The sequence below is a fragment of the Salminus brasiliensis genome, chromosome 10 (genome assembly GCF_030463535.1).
Source record: "Salminus brasiliensis chromosome 10, fSalBra1.hap2, whole genome shotgun sequence".
NCBI lineage: Eukaryota > Metazoa > Chordata > Actinopteri > Characiformes > Bryconidae > Salminus > Salminus brasiliensis.
Window position 1 is genome coordinate 17,066,950 of NC_132887.1, and position 22,077 is coordinate 17,089,026.

General features: G+C 39.9%; 2 protein-coding genes across 7 annotated transcripts; both read left to right on the forward strand.

Annotated features, from left to right (window-relative positions):
• The first annotated feature begins 843 nt into the window (after positions 1 to 843).
• On the forward strand, positions 844 to 9,353 carry fam161b (FAM161 centrosomal protein B). 5 transcript variants are annotated; one of them, XM_072690417.1, is made up of 10 exons: positions 844 to 985; positions 2,880 to 3,184; positions 3,326 to 3,831; positions 4,047 to 4,387; positions 4,500 to 4,621; positions 5,374 to 5,541; positions 5,927 to 6,026; positions 6,152 to 6,330; positions 7,118 to 7,229; positions 9,110 to 9,353. In XM_072690417.1, exons 1-9 carry the CDS (start codon positions 965 to 967, stop codon positions 7,197 to 7,199), a joined length of 1,824 nt encoding a protein of 607 aa, XP_072546518.1. In that variant the 5' UTR covers positions 844 to 964; the 3' UTR covers positions 7,200 to 7,229; positions 9,110 to 9,353. The 5 variants fall into 5 exon arrangements, with proteins under 5 accessions (XP_072546518.1, XP_072546516.1, XP_072546519.1 ...); XM_072690415.1 differs by lacking the exon at positions 9,110 to 9,353 and having other exon boundaries at positions 7,118 to 8,894; XM_072690418.1 differs by lacking the exon at positions 9,110 to 9,353 and having other exon boundaries at positions 3,326 to 3,813; positions 7,118 to 8,894.
• Positions 9,354 to 15,009: 5,656 nt separating this feature from the next.
• ngb (neuroglobin) lies at positions 15,010 to 20,210 on the forward strand. 2 transcript variants are annotated; one of them, XM_072689511.1, is made up of 5 exons: positions 15,010 to 15,497; positions 15,602 to 15,845; positions 16,449 to 16,557; positions 16,892 to 17,011; positions 18,163 to 20,210. In XM_072689511.1, the coding sequence occupies exons 2-5, from the start codon at positions 15,748 to 15,750 to the stop codon at positions 18,313 to 18,315; spliced, it is 480 nt and encodes a 159-aa protein (XP_072545612.1). In that variant the 5' UTR covers positions 15,010 to 15,497; positions 15,602 to 15,747; the 3' UTR covers positions 18,316 to 20,210. The 2 variants fall into 2 exon arrangements, with proteins under 2 accessions (XP_072545612.1, XP_072545613.1); XM_072689512.1 differs by having other exon boundaries at positions 15,010 to 15,422.
• Positions 20,211 to 22,077: the final 1,867 nt, after the last annotated feature.

Consider the following 22,077-nt stretch of genomic DNA (forward strand, 5'->3'; position numbering starts at 1 on the left):
TAAGAGTCTCCTTGGTTTAGACACATTTTAAAATAATGTAATGCAAAAGATATGAAATATTAATATAACATAGACGAGTATTTTCATTTTCACTTATATTTGTCATAGTAAATTTATTATAAGAATATTGCTTTGCAAAATGACATATAAATCTCATATATATTAATATTAATATAAAACACAGAGAGAGAGAGAGAGAGAGAGAGAGAGAGACCTCTTATTCTTAACTCTTACACTAAATACTTTTTGTGTATTTGTGTTTATAGTTTTACAGTTTTGTTTTGTTCTCCAGCCCTGTCAGTGCAGTAATAATAACCAATTACTAAAACTAAAACTATTACTAAAACTGTGCAGTTTAGTATTGCACTATTTGCATGTATGAATATGAACCGTTCCATTAACCATTTAGCTACATTTTTTATGATATAATTAAGGCCATGTTCAAAAAGCCTACCATCTATACGTCCACAATTTGACATAATACATATTTTCATACCCACCTCTGCAATCATCTTTTAATTGTCACCAAGTTAAACCAAATAATAAATACATTTAAAATAAAAGTCCCAGGACTGCACACAATGCGGAACGGTTACAATAAACATAGCTAACATACTCCGTTTACCGCCATCTATAGCTTTGGCGGAGCATCGCATACGACCATTAAGGAAATTCTAAAGAACAAATAAAAAAATGTGGAATGATACACTAATCTACAAATTATTCCATGTAACACTGTGATAATTTATTATTTATCTGAGATATACACAATACGATTTTCCGCAGTTTCCAATTCAAAGCCAGGCCATCCTCGCGCCGCAGGGCGCTGGTGGGAGGGGATTAGTGCGCTGGACATCATGGCCAGATGCGTTTGTTGACTGTAATGGTGATGTGAGTGAAAATGAAATACTATCACTGGATTTTGTCAAGTTTGTGTCCGTGACTGCATCGTGTTGACCGCGCCATGAAAGAGAAAGAGACACCGGTGAGAAAACTGACTAAAAAAAATATATCAAACTGCATTAACTTAGAGGCAAATTGACACCATATGATTTCTCACTAGCTCGTTTTAATGGTTCGTCTCTGCACAGCAGATTTAAGCGCATGTCTAATGGATGATAGTAACGCTCGCTTTTATGGGATTTCCACCAAAATAATGGCGTGTTGTGGATTCAGCGTTGCAGTTGCCATAGTAACGACAGCCCGCCGTTTCGTCATGCAGCAAGCCGTTCCCTCAGCCATATCCGCTCTGTAGAAACCGTAGCCAACGACACAGCAGAGTTCTATTGTATTCTGTAGTGTGTTCTTTTCTATTGTATTCTATTCTGTAGTGTGTTCTTTTCTATAGTATTCTATTCTGTAGTGTGTTCTTTTCTATAGTATTCTATTCTGTAGTGTGTTCTTTTCTATTGTATTCTATTCTGTAGTGTGTTCTTTGCTATTGTATTCTATTCTGTAGTGTGTTCTTTTCTATTGTATTCTATTCTGTAGTGTGTTCTTTTCTATAGCATTCTATTCTGTAGTGTGTTCTTTTCTATAGCATTCTATTCTGTAGTGTGTTCTTTGCTATTGTATTCTATTCTGTAGTGTGTTCTTTTCTATTGTATTCTATTCTGTAGTGTGTTCTTTTCTATAGTATTCTATTCTGTAGTGTGTTCTTTGCTATTGTATTCTATTCTGTAGTGTGTTCTTTTCTATAGCATTCTATTCTGTAGTGTGTTCTTTTCTATAGCATTCTATTCTGTAGTGTGTTCTTTTCTATAGTATTCTATTCTGTAGTGTGTTCTTTGCTATTGTATTCTATTCTGTAGTGTGTTCTTTTCTATTGTATTCTATTCTGTAGTGTGTTCTTTTCTATAGCATTCTATTCTGTAGTGTGTTCTTTTCTATAGCATTCTATTCTGTAGTGTGTTCTTTTCTATTGTATTCTATTCTGTAGTGTGTTCTTTTCTATAGTATTCTATTCTGTAGTGTGTTCTTTTCTATAGTATTCTATTCTGTAGTGTGTTCTTTTCTATTGTATTCTATTCTGTAGTGTGTTCTTTTCTATAGCATTCTATTCTGTAGTGTGTTCTTTTCTATAGTATTCTATTCTGTAGTGTGTTCTTTTCTATAGTATTCTATTCTGTAGTGTGTTCTTTTCTATTGTATTCTATTCTGTAGTGTGTTCTTTTCTATTGTATTCTATTCTGTAGTGTGTTCTTTTCTATAGTATTCTATTCTGTAGTGTGTTCTTTTCTATTGTATTCTATTCTGTAGTGTGTTCTTTTCTATAGCATTCTATTCTGTAGTGTGTTCTTTTCTATAGTATTCTATTCTGTAGTGTGCTCTTTTCTATTGTATTCTATTCTGTAGTGTGTTCTTTTCTATTGTATTCTATTCTGTAGTGTGTTCTTTTCTATTGTATTCTATTCATTTCTATTATGTTCAGTTCTATTCTATTCTGTTTTAGTTCTATTATAGTTTATTCTGTTCCATTTTTCATTTCCATTGTGTTCAATCCTGTTCTAGTCTGGTTGAGACTATTCTATTCAATTCTATTCTAGTCTATTCCAGTCTACACTATTCTAGTCTGGATTGTTTTTATTTCCTATTCTGTTTAATCTAGTCTAGTTTAGTTTAGCCTCGGCTATTCTATTCTGTTTTGTTCTTTTCTACTGGGTTTCTAACGTACAGTTCTACAGCTGAAAGTGCACAGGAGAATATAGAATTTGAAATACATATAACATTTCTGCATACGTGTGTGCATGTGTTTTTATAATGAGCACTAAGATCTACAACATATACTTTAGATACAAATGCAGATACAAGTTTTATCCTTTATCTTTCTTTAAAAATAAAAAGCACTAAAGCAAACTTTAAACTTCTCCTTTTTCCAGGCCTTTCCCACTTTAGAAGATTCCATGTCTGAGGAGAGCATTGCTCAGAGAGGGCTAATGAGAATTTCAGAGAACCTACATTCCTTTCTAGATGACAAGGAGAGGTCTGAGATATTTCTGGAGCAGCATTTAGAGGCCCTCAAAGCTACTCAACGCCAGCAACTCCAGGAGATTGAGCTGCAGCACCAGGCTAGTCTAGAAAGTAGGATACTGCAGAATTCATTGCTTGCTGCAAGCACAGACTCTCCACTTAAGAACAATGGACCAAAGGAAAATGGCAGTAAGAACAGAGAAAGTGTCCACATGTAAGTTCACTCATGCTAAGACTGACTTGTTACAGACACAGCACAAGTCAGGCGTTTGACTGGTGTTTATCATTATTGTCATTGGAAGTGTAGATGGATATTGCTGCATATGGTAAAGCTGCTGTCCCTCTGAACCTACAGGTTTAGCAGACCAAAGAGATCCTCCTCCACACCTGACCTGAGCACTAAGATGAACCAGGGGAAGTTTTCCGATCCATCCCGGGCCTGGGCCTCAAGTGCACCAATTACCCAGTCTCAAGGCAGCCAGAGGCAAACTCTTCTTCTGGCCAAAGAGCTCAGGCCGAGCAGATTTGTCAAAGAAGAAATAGACTGGGCTGAGTGTCAGAAACAGTTTCGTGCAGCACCTGTCCCTGAGCACGTCTTCACGTCCCCTTATGACGATGTGGTTCATGAGCAGGAACGTATGAGGCAGGAGGGTCGGCAGCAGAGGAAAGAGTTCCTCCTGTCCATGCAGCAACCATTTACCTTCCACCAGCGAGAGGAAAGGAAAGACAGGCTAAAACAGGAGGCAGCCACAGACAAGCAGAGTGTAAACAGCAAGCAAGCTGGACGAAGAAAAGCTGTGCCTAAAGCAGTAACAGACTCAACAGTCTCTGAACATTTAAAAGGTGCTCATCATGCAAATGGTATTGCCATAAATAGCCTATTTCATGCTTTTTTACTCACTCACTTTATTAATTAGCAGTAAATCAGCTGTAAAACTGTTAGTCATGCTCTAGAATCGTTTTTCTTATTATCATCAGTTTTGTTAAATGAGTATCCTGAATATCTCTCAGCCTCAATCATTTAAAGGAATAGTTCAGTTAAAATGAAATTGACAGTTTTGCTCTTGTAACCTCAGAGGAAGAGCAGAAGAGGAAAATACGCATTCAGGCGAGGGCTCAGGAGACCCTCAGGGCCTCCTCAGCTCCCATCAAGATGCAGGTTTCCAGAGCTCATGGCCAGCAGGCCAGCACTGCTCAGAGGACCAAGAGCAGGGTACTGGGCTTCCTAGAGCAGAGGCCATCCTTCCGTCCGAAGACCACGGCTGAGGTCCCTGACTTTGATAAACTGTACCAGGCGTTCCAGAGAAAGGTGATGAAAACAGCTGAAAAGAAAGAGGTCACCCTCTGCCAGCCGTTCCAGCTGCGCACATCGACTCTCCAGCCACGTGACAGCAGGAGCAGCACAGATCAATCACTGGTTGGGTCACTTAGAATTTATTGACTTAAGATTTAACTTATTATTTGAGATCTTAGTTTGAGGATTTTGAAAAAGGGATAGTGTACTGTAACTTATTTTATATTATTGTTAGAGCTCTACAAGCAAGAGCAGTATGAAGAGAAGCAGTTCATTCGGTGGCTTGACATCATTATCCATGGATACTCTTCCGACTTACATAACGGATGCTGCCAGAAAAAGGTCCTTGGCTATAAGGTGAGAAGGAAGCTCTAGAAAGCTAAAGCTTCTTTAAAGCAACACATACAATAAAATTAATTATTTGCAAATGCATAACATAAAATTCAGGTCAAGCTTATTTATTGATTAGGCAAAACTGACTTGGCTAACAAGTTAGCTAGTTTTCTGTGCAGGTCAATGTAAAATGTTTTGATCAGATGGAACTTTGGCCGGCAAAATGCATTGTTCTCAAATTGTCCTCCCCATCTTTAGATAACCAACTACCCAACCCACTTGTAAGTACCTCATGTAATGCTCCCCACACTGGGAGGGTGTGGACTACCCATGCCTCTTCCAACACATGTTCAACCACCTCTTTTTCAACTGCTGCCAGTGCAGCGTCACAGGGCAACCAAAGCACATGAATAAAAGCGCTAGGTACCCAGCTAGTGCATAAGGTAGCAGACTGTGGTGATGTGGGGGGAGAGAGAGAGTACCATCTACCCACCTGGAGAGAGCATGTCTAATTGTGCACTTCTGGGCTCCGGATGCTGATGCAAAATACATTCATGGTGGAAGGATACATACATATGCAGGGCATTGTAAGACAAAAAAATCGGAAGACACTTGTAAATGTACACGTTCTAATATTTAGATCATCACCACTGTAAAGAAATCTGTAAGTCTGTAAGTTTCTCAAAAGTTAACTATTTCACTCCAAACCACTCTGATTGCCTTTTACATCTCAGTGACTGTCTAGAAAGTTTTTTTAAATGTTTTAAATTTCATAGGAAGTCTCTGGAGCTGAGAGACAGTAAGGAGCAGGAAAACGCAGAGTGGATGAAACAACACCATATAAATTCCCAAGCTCTCAGCAGAGCACTTGCAGCACGGGCCAAGGCCATGGACCCCCATAAGAGCCTGAAAGAGGTCTATCAGGAGAAACTGAAACAGCACAGGCAAGGACTCTACTTACATTTACAGAACCAGTCAAAGGTTCTGGTTGAATGTGTGCTGATCATCATCTCAAAAACATTTTTTTTTAAAGAGGACACTGGGTAATGCTTTTAAGATGACAACTTACAACTGGTGGGGTACATTTCTGGCATTCTGCTGACATTCTTTTCTAGAGAGACTTATACTGGAATCATGTCACACAGGTAAGTGAATGTAGTGTTAGAAGTCTTGTTCAAGGACCCTTAGCAGAGAGTTGAACCCTAGTCTGTCACAGAGAAGGCAGTGTTGTTTCCCTCTACACTACACCAACCCATGACCTGAAGGGCATACGTAAGTCATTGCCACAAATATGTGAAATATGTGAAATATGATTTTTTATACCTGTAGGCTGGCTGATCAAGAAAGGGTGAAAGATTATAAAAGAGAACTGAGGGAGATGAAATCTCGCGTGACAGCCCGCCCGTACCTCTTTGAACAAGTCTCACAGGTAAAAGTGACTCTTAATAGTGAAATTCAACCAGACATCATAATCTGAGTTGCCAAAAAACATTTCGTACATGTAAATGTGACATGTGTTTCTTATCATTTACTCTTTAATGTTCTTTCTCATAGAAAAATGCTAAGAGTGACGCAGAACGCAGATACAGGAGCACCCTACAGCAAGCAGGCTTGGATGAAAACTTTGTGAGATCCAAGGGAGAAAATGACAAAAGCCAAACAGCAAGAGATAAAGGATCGGACACTGAAAGTGATGGTGATCAATGCGGTTCTGAATCTGACTCCCAGCAAAGGTATATAAAAGAGGTGCACGATACAGTTTATTAGAGCATTCAACATTGTAGAGAGGAAAATAAATAAATAAATAAATAACTATTTATTTGTAGTTATATAATATTATATTTATATTCTAAAATGTTGAATGCTCTAATAAACTAAAATTTTAAATAAAATGTTGTATATGTAATAAAACTATATATATATATATTTGTTTTGTTTTTTTTGTTTTTTTAAATAACAGTTGGGCTTCATAGTGACCTGCTCCAACCCCAATCTAGTACACTAGCCACAAGCAAGGTTTGATAGAACAATAGAACAATACAGCATGATATGCTGTGATACACTGGAATTAAATGCAATACACAGTATTGTTACAGCTCTAGTGTGCAGACACTTATATACTGTGTGCATTTCTACAATAAGTGTATGGATGAGTATAGAATTGGTGACTTGCATTGGATGTACTAGTACAGTAATAATAGTTACCTTTGTGCTATTTTCGAAAGCTGACCAATTTTATAAATGCTATGTTTTCATAATTGTGCCACATCATTTAACAGTTGACCATGAAGCAGAACGTAAAATACTTACCCTGGTGTCGCAGGGCGCCATAATTTTAGTTTCTCTCTAATGAGCCGTAATATACACATTCAAGTTAAATCTGAAACCCAATGAGAAGGAAGCCAGATGCTATACTTTCATATAGAAGGATGTGTTATGTTATTCTTGGAGATGCTCTCCTGCTCTTATTGACGTAGCAATTTTACACACAGAGAGTGTAATAAACTGCAACTGCTGTAGGGAAGGATGCGGGGACAGCAGTGGCCGAAATGAGGAGGGAACGGAAGAAAGCGAGAAAACCAAAGAGGAAGAGGTCTGCTGACAGTGGGAAAGCAGCTGGAATGAAAATCCGGTGCGTTTTGTGAGGAGCACGCCTCAGTCAGACACAAGAATACTGGCCTGTTTGTGCTGCTAGAACATACAAAGTTTGGGGACCCCTTGCCTATCTTTTTTTTCCTTTTCTTTTTTTCTCAGTTTTACATAGCCAATTACCCAACCCACTAGTTAGTACTTTTCCCCTATCACATGTAATGTTCCCAGCACTGGGAGGGTGAGAATGGACACATCTCTCCTCTAACACATGCACAACCAGCCACAGCCTCTTTTCGAACTGCTGCCGTTGTCAAAGGGCACCGGATGCAACACAGGATGCACATAGCGCCCAGTTCTCATGCATCAGTTAGCAGACACCTCTGCCAGCCAGCTCCACACTGAAGTGATGTGGGGAGAAAGCCATCTACCCACCCAGAAAGAGCAAGGGCAATTGTGCTTTCTCAGGCTCCGGCTGCTGATGGCAGGCAGCATGACCCGGGATTCAAACCAGCGATCCTCGGGCCATAGTTGCCTGCCTGCTTTTGAAAATGAAATGTGCGTGAATCTATATGCATAATTTGTTAAAGGATTTGTTTGGTGGTTGTCAACTTGACCTCTTGTTATTATTTCAGTTGACGTTACATTTACTGAAAACAAACAGAAAACCCATTGATTTGAAAGACATTAAAAACCATTGGGCAGTTGCCTATTACAGGTGTGTTTTGAAAGGCTGAAAAATGCTAGCAAAACGTAGCATGGTAGCAAGGTAGGACTTCCCACATTGTTATGTTTGTGGTGTTGTTTTTTTTAATGTACATTTACCCTTAAGTAAACTGAGCTGATTTATTACATGTAATGCCTCCGACACTAGGAGGGTGAGGACTGACATCCCTCTTCTAACACATGCACAAACAGACACCGCCTTCCCAAATTGTTATGCTAGTGTTGTTGTTTCAAGTCAACTGAGCTGGTTTAGTCTTTAAATGTTGAATTATTATAACATTTTGAAAAGCTAGGCGTCCCCAAACTTTTGTCAGACAACATGATAATATTTTTTTTTACAACATGATAATAATAATAATAATAATAATAATAAAATCAAAAGCAGGTTGGTATGTTATGATTCTAAATGTGTCCGAGGTTGTGGAGAAACACTTGGGAGCCAAAAACAAATCCTTCGTAACCAGGGGAACTGAATATTATAAGCTGTGTGTTTGCCTTGAGTTTTACTTACTGCCCAATAAATCATGTTTACGACCACACAAATGGCAATGCACCTTTCAAAGGTTGCGGTGGAGGGTCTCCTGAGGGTTTGCACCATCAAACATTAACTAACTTTAAACCAGGGCAACCTAACCATAGGACACAGTAAATATACTTACACCCCACTGTTTGTCAACTGTGGGACTACAAAGTCAAGGTGATGATGGACAACGGCACCATAATTATTACCTATAACCGTCACAGAGGACAGCTTTATTTTCCATACTCCATTTGAATATATTCAGGACTAACGTGATATAAGTTCCTGTTAGGACCCATCTGGAATTCATATTTCAGAGATGTAAATCTTGAGGATGTTTAAAGAACCACAGCACCTCTAAAGTAAACAGTGTTGGCTATTTATCATCGTAAAAAAAAAAACCTCATGTTCGTGTAGTGCCCCAGCTGCCCACCACATCAAGAGTTTCTACTCTGACTGAACTCCCAGTGAACACTCCCTCCTATTTCTGATTTCTTTTTTGATATATTAAAAGCATGTCCCAGCTCACTCAGGGTATGTATTTCTAAAACAATCTTATGTAATCTTTCTATATGTGGGGCTTTTTTTTCCATTACAGAAGTTCAACATGTCTTCTATGGTTCAAAGAAGAAACAGATCGCTAATTACCCAACCATACATATTCTTCCCCATCACAGGCAGTGCTCCAACAGTGGGAGGGCGAAGACCGACACGCCTCCTCCAACATGTGTGCAGCCAGCAAACGCCTCTTTTCCCAGCAGATGCTAGTGTTGACCAGCATTAGACTGGAGTGATGTGGGGAGAAAGGCCAACTGTGCTTTCACTGGGCCCTGCCACCTTATTCTTATGTCTGATAGGACTCAATCTCAGTGACCTTCTCTCTATGTCCAGATCGTGTAGAGAAACACAAAAGTCAAAGAAATAAAGTAATGAGAAAAATATTCTGTATCAGAAAAAACTCATTACCAGTAACAAGAGTGGGATCTTCGTTCACTGCCTTCAGACAATTTAAAGAAAACAAACGTTGTGAGATGTATTTAGATTTAATAAAGTGCTTTTACTCAAGAAGGATGTATCTAGCATGCATCTAACATAGACTTTTGTTTAATTACTACATAATTAACTGTTAATAGAAAACTGCACAATTTGAACAAAATTGTGCAGGGAAGGTAAAAAAGCACAGAAAGGCCTTGCGCAAAGTACTGACCCTTAAAAGAAATGGAACATAACAATAACTAAGAAAATATAAAAGACTTGGATAGAGGTAATACATATGCTTGCTAGTAAGAAAGGGGAAAGTGAAGAGACAATCTGTTATGGCTCAAGTGGGAAATATTACTACAGTGAATGTAAAGAGAGTACAAATGAGACCAATATGAATCCTTTTAGATTATGTTAATCTGTAAAATTTAATATAATTAAAAAGTAGTGTAGTTGCATGAATGTGCTTATCCTCTTATAGCTGGTGGTGTGGCTCAGAATTAACCAGTGACATCATGTTTACTTAGTTGCATAGTTGCTGACATTACCTATTTGCATCTTACAGCAAAGGCCATGGTCGGCGTACAAAGCATCAAAGGGATCTTATTTTTTAAAGGTATCAGTAGGAGAAGGGTACAAAAACATTCCAAGGCATTACATATACCATGGGACACCGCAAGGTCCATAAAATGTGGCACAACCATGACATTACCAAGAACTGGACGTTCCTCCAAAACTAATACAAACACAAAAATAAAACTAGAGGCTGCCAAGAGCCCAACAGCAACATCTCAAGCACACCAGAAGCATGTGGGAAAATGCGTTATGGTCTGATGAGGCCATGGTTGAACGTTTTGTCCATCAGTCCAAAAGGTATGTTTGGTGCTCATCACCAAATTAACGACATACTTGCAGTGAAGCATGCCGATGGCAGCATTATGCATTGGGGCTGTTTCTTTAGCTGGAAATGGGGCTTTAGTCCAGCTGGAGGGAATTAAATACTGTTCTAAATATCAGTCAGTTTTGGCACAATTGAGGAATTTCACCTTTTAGCATGACAACGACCCAAAAAGAACTTCACCAGAAGAATGGCAGCGTTTTGGAATGGCCCAGCCAGAGCCCAGACCTGATTCCAACTGAAGATCCATGGGGTGACCTGAAGATGCCCTCACAATCTGACAGATCTGGAGCGCTTTTACAAGGAAGAGCAGGCAAATATTGACAGGTGTCAGGTGTGCATATTTAAATCAAACCAAATAACTTTTTTTTTGTCACTTCACATTACACAGGTGTAAAAGTGAGTGACAAACTTAGGTGCATAGTCCCCCACAGTAGTATAAAAGAAGCCTTTACAAAATAGAAATACTGTATATTTACACATTAACTTATACTATACATATACACACATTATACACTCTATACACTCATTATACATTCTCTCTATTTACAATTTATGCAGCTACTTTTCCCCACTAAAAGATTTCAGTTAGTCTTTTAATTGAATTGTACAGATTATTGTTCACAGTAAAAGGTGCAAAAAGTTCTGAAGTGATTCATCTTGGTCACTTCACAAATCTGTTACATCTGTTAAAAGCATTTTATCAGAGGTGTGTCGACTTATTACAGCCACTGTGTAGCCTGAGAAGCTTTGTGAATATTTGTGATAAACAGGTTTCTTACAAACATATACGAGTAGTCTGCCAGTCTGTTTAGGCATTTATGTTGATGTCAGTTTCATACATACATAACATTGCTGCAGAGTACCTACATCAGTTCATGGCAGTGGTATACCCTGATGACAGTGGCCTTACAGCAGAATACTGCACCTTGACAAACTGCACACATTGTTGAGAAATAATTTGAGGAACAGGAGGGAGAGTTCAAGATGTTATCCTGACCTTTAAACTCCCCAGATCGCAAATCTGGTATCCTAGATGTGCTAGAAGAACTTAGGTCCGCAGTGGCTCCACCTCCCAACAGGACTGATAGGATCTGCTTGTGGCATCTTCAGAGTCTATGCCTCTGCAAGTATGAGTTGTTTTGGCACCTTTTGAGAACCAACAGCATATTAGAAGTGTGCTCATAATGTCCCGCTTCATCTGTATCAGAACAACGGCTTCCTAAAGTTAGTAAACTGAAAGATATGTAAAGCATTTGTCTTATTATGTTTTATCCATATTGTGGAATGCCTATGCAGTCATGACCCTGATGTAGCATGATCCTACATTAACTCAAGCCACCATGAGAGTCCCCTGGAAGAAGGTGGAAAATATATATGTCAATGTGAACATATTGGTGCCACATTTCACATTTCTCCATCATTCAATTCCAGTAAAACCCCTGAGAAGCAGAGTGAAACACATGGTTCCCCATAATGCCAGATAAATGTATGGTGCGTATCCACTCATGCATTCACTCAAGCTACCATGAAGCCTAAGGAGACCATAATCCGGGGTTGGAGAGATGTGCTTTGGCCTGAGCTTTCGCCATCATATGATGGAAAGTTCAAGGGCTCCTGCAAGGTCGTCATGGCAACTGTGCTTTCTCCCACTACCCTATCATCTCTGAGCACACTCAGTTTCCCCGACAGATTGTCCCTCACAACGACAGCGCTGCACTTCTGAACCTAGGACGATGTGTGCAATCTTTTTTTGAACTGACTGAATTTGAAATTCCAAACTGAACAGATGAGTCCTTTTTTTCTGTATAAACAGGCTAAAAAGTTCATTTCTTACTTGTCCTTAAAGTAACTTTCTCTCATCCAAGTCCAGGCCAGATCAGAGCAGTAGTTTATGTGGAGCACTGACATCCACTAAGGTCTGCTGTGGTGCACTTGAATGGTGTTAAACGCAGCTAATAATAAGTTTGTGCATTTGCTGCAGTGCTCCTCCAGATTTGAAACTGGGTTTTGCTGGGGCAAAGAGGAAACCTGGAGACTATAAGCACGTAAGAGACTATAACGAGACTATAAAGCACGTAGGAGGCTTTAAACAGTGAATTTTCTAGACAATTTCTATTTTTTAATCATAAAAAGCATCTTTGTAAAAGAACCAAAATCTGTGATTACATCTTGTATTTTCTTTATATGATTTTCAAACATTACTTGTTGGAAATAGAATTAGGTTGTGTTCTGCGCAGCAAGAGAAAGGGGGGAGTTTTTTTGTTTAGATTAGATGTAATTTGTAGTTGTAATGATATGTTGAAATGAATGTAGTAAAACAACAATTTATTGACTCAATATAGAAAACATCATTACCTTTCATAAAATATCTATCTCTATCTCTTTATGGAGTAGTTTTTTTTAAAGACATGAGTGGACATTAGTTTGGAAATGTTGTGTTATGCATCTTTTATTTCTCTTTTTAGATTTTTACCCCAACCTTCCTTCCCAATGCTTTTTACAGATGACAAATTGCCCAACCCACTCATTAGCACTCTCCACCTATCACATGTAATGCTTCTGACATGGGGAGGATGAGGATGAACCATGCTTCCTTCGACACAACATCCTCCGCACAAATAGCCACCCTCTCTTTTCTAACTGCCGCCAATGCATCAGAGTTTGCTCTCTTTGGCTCTGACTGCTGATGGCAGACAGCATGACTCGGGATTCGAACCAGTAATCTTTGGGTCATAGCTTTGCACTTTTTACCCCATGAATGATTCTTTGTAGATGAATCACCATGAACGCCATGCATCTTTTCTAAAGACAAAAACAAAACAAATATAAAAATTCAGCCTGATACTAATACACCAATAGTATTAAGACACCAATACTGTAATTATATGTAACAACGATATAGTTTTCATGCTTCCGTGAAAATTTGTAAAAATAAGGACATTAAAATTAGGGTTGGATTCCAAAATGCACTTCCAGCTGCCATCTAACTTTGATAGAAGTTGATATGTGGTTGAATGCAGGTTGTGACAACATGACACAGAATACTGATAAGAGCTCACATTGTTATTCTGTTGGTGTTAGGCAATGACTGTAGAAAACATGGACGCAGTGATTCCATTCACTTCCATTCTATAAGAATTAAGCTAAAACTGTCCCATGTTGTCAAATTTGCAACTAGAGTCTTAGCCAGCCTAACGTACTCATCTGGTAGACCCGATCCCTTCTTCCTGACCAAGTGTGTCTCAGAGCGCCTTCATTGAGCTTACAGTGCAAGAAGCAGAGCCTTGTACATGGTCTCTTACAGCCATGGCTGTCAATCACTTCATTCATGAGAGTAACCCTGATTTCTTCTAAAAAACAAAATAATACTGAGTACCGGCAGGCCAAGCTCAGAACAGCTGGCCGTGTTGCACGGTTCACCGACCATTGGTGGACCTGCACAGTGGAATCCGTGAGAACAGAAGTGACTGCTCGGAAGGCCTCCATTAAGATGGGAAGACGAGATACGACATGGGATAGGAAGTCTATCGAGAAGAGTGGCAAGATCCCGTAAAGGAATGGACGTAGTGCAGTGACCAGCAACATCTATAAAGCGTCTCACAGACTGGTCGGTCAAGTGTCAAGTGTCAATGCTTTAAAAAATTATTTCTGGGGAAGAATAAAAAGGTGTCAATATTAGCACAGGGAAATAGACAATAGAGACGGAAAGTTTAGCAGAGGAAAAAGAGAAAATGCTTGGTAGTTGAATTGTATGGTGAGGGGCAGAGCTACACATCATACTGCAAACAGCCAGCAGAGGCACTAGACCTGTGGCTGATTCACTTTTGAGAAACACAATCACATGCCAATGTCAAAACATACTTTTAGTCATGAGGTATGGTGACCAAAATTCAGCGTCATTATATGTTGATATTTTATAGGTTTAAAAGTGCGGTGTCAGGTAACCAAAATTCAGCATCTATTTAATGTTGAAGCTTCATGTCAATCCAGTGTTGGTTGACATCAACCCATTTTCCTTTTTCAACTAAAATAGAAGTTTAATGGTCCAATATCTTTCTGATGTCAAATTGACATCCAGTGCCTGTTAGGACTAAAAGCCATTCTTTGATAAGTTTGTGTTAAGTAAAATAATTTTTTTGGGAGTGGACTTTTTACACATTTCTGCAATACACAATGAATCATTTTCCAATTTTCATCAGTAATAGATAGAAATACATGTTTGAGTTTTGGTGTAACATACTGTTTCTGTTACAATGTAAGTGTAATGCCATAATATGTCTTGGAAAAAACTCTTTTCCAAATAAATGCACTGCATTTAACATTCACTGCATCCCACGAAGCCTACCTCCATGTGTATGTACAAGAATCCAATATATTTTGTATGATAAAATTGTTCAGATAGAAAATGCATTTGTATTTTATGTGATGACTTATTATCACAAAGATAACATAAATATTTCGAATATTTATGTAGACCCTTAATCCTTTCCTTTTTCAAATGGCTTTCCGTCAAGAATATGGAGATGCTTTGCCTTTGGAGCAGTGTGTTTACAGCAGCATCTGCCTGAAATATGAGCTCTGATTGTGGAAGGGAAATCAATTTTCCTTTCTGTTGAAGGCCAGGGTCTCACCTGCAGGAGGAGCTGTGGCTCGTAACATCTTCATCATGCGTCTTGCATTGAGGACCACAGATATGTTCCCTCTTCACTCTCTCTCTCCCGATTTGCAGTCTATATGCGTGCACGATGTATAGGAGGATGACAGCATGTAGGAGTATGCACAAACAAGTCTGGGAAGGAAGATGGAAACAGAGGCAATGACACCAGATAGACACCTTATCATCTCACTTTGACTGCACATCAAACGAACGTGGGTGAGGGAGCTAAGCTTCAGCGAGGGGAGAGGGAGCAGGGAGCGAGAGAGAGAGAGAGAGAGAGAGAGAGAGAGAAAGAGAGAGAGAAATAGAGAGAGAGAGAGAGAGAGAGAGAGAGAGAGAGAGAGAGAGAGAGAGAGAGCAAACACTGCAGGCTTTACATGCACATATTCACACAGAGCACCCTGAAATCCCAATGCCCGAGAGAGGCAGAGGAAGCTGCTGAGAAAGCAAGGTCAGTCTAGCATAGGCAAGCAAAGGTACATCACCCCAGCACACTAGACTACAAGGGCAGATTCATCAGATTCAGGTATCATTCCTGACCAGTTTTGCTGAGAAACTGTGTTGAGGCACAGTGTTTGTCTGATTGCCCTTTGACACAATGGTTGTATGTTTTGTCTGCTCTGTTTTCAGGTGGAGCAGAAGTAAAGACCTTCCTCGTTCTGGGATTAAGGAAATGGAAAGTGTGCATCAGGAAGTCCTGGCTTGATTAAGTGGACACTGAAGTTTGATGTAATATTCCTCGCTTAAGCAGTGCAAACACCTCACAGGCTGACAGCATGGAGAAACTCTCGGGCAAAGACAAAGAACTGATCCGGGACAGCTGGGAGAGCCTCGGCAAGAACAAGGTCCCACATGGCATCGTCATGTTTACCAGGTAGTGTATGCATGTTTAACCCACAATGTTACATTGTATTTAGAGACAGATGATGGAACAGTAGTGTGGTGGGAATAAGACAGATATGCTGATGTTCTTAAAAGTTGGGGCAGAGTAGACGATGAGTGAGAATATTCATTTTTATAAATGCATTTTTTTAAGGGAAATGTACAAGATTAAACTCTTTCTGTTTCTGATTGTTGATTAAACGCTAAGACTACAACAGCCGTTGCTGTATTTGCAGTGTAAATTTACAATAAAGGTTTAAAATGTATAATTCATAACTGTCTATAATCAATAGCTGTGTCATATTAAAAGTAGTACTGGTAGCTCAAATGATATTAAATCTGAAGTATACCTAGATTCATATGTCACCAAATCCCTGACCCATCCAAAGTAAACAAACACATCAAACGTTCATCTCACGGCTGCCTGATGCATCTCACCACACTTCACCCAGAGGCTTGACTTGTTGCTTGGCGACAGGATCTCTATTCCTGTTCGAATCGACTGCCACTCAGAACGACATGGCAAAGTATTGCCAATGTACAGAGAGTGGTCTGTCGTGTTACTTGGAGTCTACAGTACTGGTGTCTTTTACAGGCTTTTTGAGCTGGACCCAGCTCTGCTTACCCTGTTCAGCTACAAAACCAAGTGTGGAGTCGTGCCAGAGTGCCTCTCCAGTCCCGAGTTCCTGGAGCATGTCACCAAGGTGAGACCAACGAATTGCTCCCCTACAGTTCCTAATCTTGGTCCAGGAGTACCTCTGCTTACGGCCGTTTTAGTGCGTTCCTGTTCCAACAACCTCAATGCAACTTATGCTGCATAACTCATAGCACTATTTAATGTATAGATGAATTAGCTAACAAATTTAGTTGGACTAACAAAGAAGAACAAAGAAGACATCACAAAATGCAGGATGGGGTACTTCAGGACCAGGATCGGGATCAACAACCTTACTATAGTTAACACATTCAGGCTGGCTTTGTGTAAAATGCTGATGGTAAAGACATTTAAAGACACTGAGCACCTGTGCATCTGTCCAGGTGATGTTGGTGATTGACGCAGCCGTCAGCCATCTTGATGACCTGCATACGTTGGAAGACTTTCTGCTGAACCTGGGCAAGAAGCACCAAGCTGTCGGGGTCAAAACCCAGTCCTTTGCTGTGAGTATATATCACTTCTCAGCATTTACAAAGACGTCAAGAGCATGTTGGTGTCTGCAGGAAGAAAACAATTATTTTAGACAATTAAACAATTAAATTAGACAATTATTATTATCATTTTTTTTAAAAAGATGATTCTCCCAGAAAGTTCATCTTAGTCCTATAACTAAACCTGAACTCCAAAGATCCAGTAACAGTTCCAGATGTTACTTCACTACATAACTACATAAATACATTAGTTTAATGATCAGTTAATTTGTAACTGCTGAGTAACAAGTCTTAAGAATAAAAAGTAACCAAATAACTAAAACCTGGAACTAATCTGTGTTCCCAAAAAAGCTCTGAAATAAATAAAAGCATTTAGCTAACTAGTGCCAAGTCTAAACCAAATGTACCAAATGTAGTCAGTCAGCCAAGACCTGTTTGGTGTACAGCGTTTTTTAGTTAGCCCTGGAGCTACACCAGTAATGGAGGCTCATAAAGTCACATAAATGTCTACAGTTACACAGAATCATGTGCAGTCCAGTAACTCTTACAATTTCTTGGTAACTTCATCTACATCAACATTTTCTTTCTACAGGCTTTAGCTCCCTCTGTTTGGGCTGTGAGGAAGCCAGTCCTCTGGGCTGCCTCCATGTTAGTATTCTCCATTTCCAGTACTCATAGGAGTCAGGCTGTCTTACTGAAATAATCAAAAACTGGAGAAAGTGGCATGACCGGGGCAACGTAAAAATGCACTGCTGATTTCTGAGAATCTAAAGGGTTCAATTGGGTTAATCTCCATACATAGCTCAAAAACAGCAGAACTAGTAATGAGCAACAATAAGCTAAGCTAGCTGTAGTGAAATATTCTTTCATGTGATGTGTCGGTACAACTTAAGTACATAGTTACCCACAACATAGGTAGCTGTATTAGCAATCCTTGGCTTTGGGACACAGCTATGGGGTGTCACCCACCCTACTGAAGCAGAAAATGAATCTGCTGAACCGGATTTAGGAAAGACCTCAAGAAATCACACTTAGCTTTTTAAATAAACTTGGAAGTGGAATAAAGTGGACACTGGGCCAAACTATTGCTTTCAGCCAGACGCTTTTTACAACAATAAGAAGTCTGCCTTTTATTGTAACCATGTTGTTTCTCTCCTGATCAGCTGGTTGGAGAGGCCCTGCTCTACATGCTGCAGTGCAGTCTAGGCACAGCCTACACAGCTGCACTGCGCCAGGCCTGGCTCAACATGTACAGCATTGTGGTGTCCACCATGACCAGAGGCTGGGCCAAAAATGGAGAACACAAGTCCAACTGAGCAGCAGCAGAGGATGAAGTAAGATTTACACCGAAGCCGGGTCCACCGCTTGCAGAGATGTGGCTGCTTTGTAGAGTAGTTTGGGCAGAGAAGCCACTGTACTTTGTGGGCCTAAGGAAGTTTGGGTGCCGACTGCCTGAATATCACTGGTGTATGCCATCCGATTTTTTCCTAGCAAGTGGTTAGAGATGATGAAAGCTTTGGGGGCAATAATTTGTAGGTGTGACCTTTTGAAGCAGAGACACCATAGAGATGGAGAGGGATAGTTTAAGGTTGATGCTTCAGGACTGGAACTCGCCTTGTATATAATGGCTCGATGTGTCCCCCTCAAACTCTCTGTAATGGCTGTTGTGCTGTTTTTGATGTTTTTACATGAGTGTCATGAAACATAGATTTGACTATGCACCAGTCGGTCTGTACAACCCGGAGCTGAAAGCCTTGACTAGACCTCTCTTAAAGCTTCAGATCCGATCTACAAAGCTCCTGTAATGTTCTGACTCCTAAGCTGAAGAACTCCTAAGCTTGTGCAGTGTAAATTATGAAACAGTAAATAACCTGGATGGACATGCAGGATACTGTTTTGCTTAATCATCTATATAAGGTGCAGAAATCCTTTTCCAAGTCTGAAAGTATGACTTGAGGAGAATATAAGCAGCTGAGGACGGCGATGAAGAACTGACAGTTATGACGGTTAATACCACTTCAGTGAATGACTGAATGCTAAGGACTGTTACAGAAGCTTTCCCACCAGATTTCAAAGACTGTTAGTTATTAAATGCCACGTTATTACCTTACATACATGTCATGTTTCATGCAGTTATTTTTTATACACTGACAGAAGACTTGGCCAGACTGTTACTTACCATGAAGAGACTGTTATATCATGAACATGCTGTTCCAGCAACAGTGACTGATCTCCCCACTGATTTAGAATGGGGGTGAGGAGTATGTTGATCACCAGTACAGTTGAAACTTGGGATGCTGGCAAGATGTCATATGTAAGATATATAGATGGGGCGCTCTGACATATTGGTTGGCATAAGTGTGAACCCTATGATTTTGAAAGCGATGATCTCCTTTTTGCTGCTATAAATAGTGTATCACAGTATCTCAATAGCACTGCCAAAACGTTCTCCTGTTCCTTTGGGAAATACTGCTACAACTGATAATGCCAAGTATTTTAAAACCAACCAACCGACAATGACATTGTGTAGAGCACATACTACACAGCTTTCTATTCAAGTTACTAGTCTGTTGCATAGTACTCGTTTTTCTGTACGATACCAACTACTGTATTTATAACCTATTTTTGTATTGCAAAGTGTATGTGGATAGACAATGGTATACTGTTACTACTTTGTGGTGCTGTATGAAATTTCGTTTGTATAAAATACGTTTTCGAGAGATAAATGGCGTTAGAGCAAACGGATGAACTGGTTTACCATTTGAGACTCTTGAGACGATCAGCAGATCAGCAGATCTCGTATTGATTTAACCGACAGGCACATTCTCTCTTGCAATCAGTGTACGAGTGTAAATATTTTCATGGCACTAATCGCACATATATGTTGTGGTCCATATCTATTTATTCCTCAACGTGCTGTGTGAGTGTAATGCTGTATTTAATCCAGTAATATTCTTTATTCTCTTCTGGTATTCTGTAAATGAAGTGTCTGGATGTCTACCTCAGTTATGTAGCTGCTAAAGAACAGCGATGATATGACCTGACTCCTCAACCAAAAATACTGATGCTTCACAAACACTGTACATCTTCTGCTTCTTCAAGCAACCCGGCTGTAATTTCAGACAGTACTGGGCTCTGTCAAGGTTTTCTGTCAGGATTCGTTTGGATCTCACGTGTTCAAGTGACATGAATAAAGATTATTCCATGTGTCGTTTTGTCTGGAGTAAGAGCATTATTTGAAGAAGCGTGTCTTTTTTTCTTTCCTCTGTCTGTTGCTATAGATTTTTGTGCCGTAGCCTTCCCCGAATTGCCTCCCTGTTTTGTTGCTGTCTGAGGCTTTGTGTTACAGATGCCTTCTAAATCAGAGAGAGAAATCAAAATAACACATGAAGTAAAACCACTGAACCATCATCCAAACCACTGATATGGACATGGTAATATGCCAAGAAAGACCAAAGGGTAAATTACTATGAAATATCAATCTCCACATCATTTTTTATGAGCACATCCCGTATTTCCATAAACATTCCTTGATGGAACACACATGGACTATCGTTTGTCTTTTCCCAGATCCATTCTCTGAGTAGCAATCATTGCAAATAATTATACACACCACATCTCATCTCATTGCCAAGAATCAAAGGGATTCAATAGTACTGCTGTGCATGGCCTTTTTTCACTTTTTTTCCTCTCTCGCCGTCGCGCCATCACGCCAAACTCGTTTTGACAATGTCAGGGTTGTTGAGATATTGAGGTTGGCTTGAGCTTCAGTACCCAACACTACTCTGCAGCAGACGAGGCGTTTCTAGATTCAATTACACTGCATTATTGTAAATGTCACTTTCCGAGCTGACTGTCAGATCTAGGAACGGTCTCAAATGCCCACACAGGCCAAGAACTGCCTCCCACACATTCTGCGGCTGGACTCGTATCAGTCTCTGTCCTCATACCTGTACTTTACCTGCACCTGAAGTTCTCGGAATTGCTTCTTTGTGAAGTTTTCCCTACGGCATATCTCTGGGTGCACTGGCCTTCACAATCTCACAACACACTGAACAGAAAGCCACACTTGCGCTGCATTCGTCCTCAAACGCTAGACAAAGAGGTAAAAAAGGGGTGGGGGAAAAAATACTAATAATAAAAAAAAAGAACAATAAAACAGACTGGAGATTATTATTATTTTTAGAAAGTCTGCAGCATGTTTTGGAAGCAGGGCACAGGAAATCACCATGGCAACGGCTGCGAAGCAGAGTGAGAGAGAGTCTGAAGTGGGGTTTGTATCTGGAGACGGAGACGCACAATTAGAGTCTGAAGAATGCTGGAAAAAAAGCATACTGGGATTGAAGGGCTACCATGGCTCTCTTTAGCTGAAGTGCTACTGCCTCATCTGATGTTTGTTTCTGAAGAGTCGTCGGTGCAGAGGCAGCTGTGTGCAAGTTTACAAGCAATCTCTTAGCAATGCCGCCCTCAACACAAGTGCCACTAGAGTAATACTCACCCCTACATACCTTTACCTAGTATGGTAACCAACTGCAGACAATGATCAACGTCAAGGTGGTAACAAGCAGCAGGCTTATCTTGGATTACTCTGCAAATGTGCTAAAAGGAATTCCAACAATTAACAAGAATAGCATGACATGCTTACTGACATGTATATAAGGTTGGGAGTTTATGACCAATTCTTTACTCTGATTTATTTGCAATGTTAGTGACAGGAAACATGAATCATAACTCCTACAGTCAGAAGTGTGGACTGAAGTCACATGACCCAGACTTGAGTCAGACTGCCCATTACATTCCTCTTTTTTAACACGTCCTTGTTGACTTGGCCTCATTGTTTCCCCTTGAGGCATTCCCTAGCACCACCATACGCTCCTATATAAGCCTATGTGAAGTTTACTACATGACTGCTGAGGGGTGAGAGATTGAAGTGCCGACTTTATCACCAGAACTTATGACGCAATTCCCCGAAAAGGGCAATCCTGAAACATGGCTTATAAACCACAGCAATAAAATACTTAATAAAAACCCATCCATCCAGCCACATTCTTATCCATTTTTTCCTGGTCAGGGTCGCA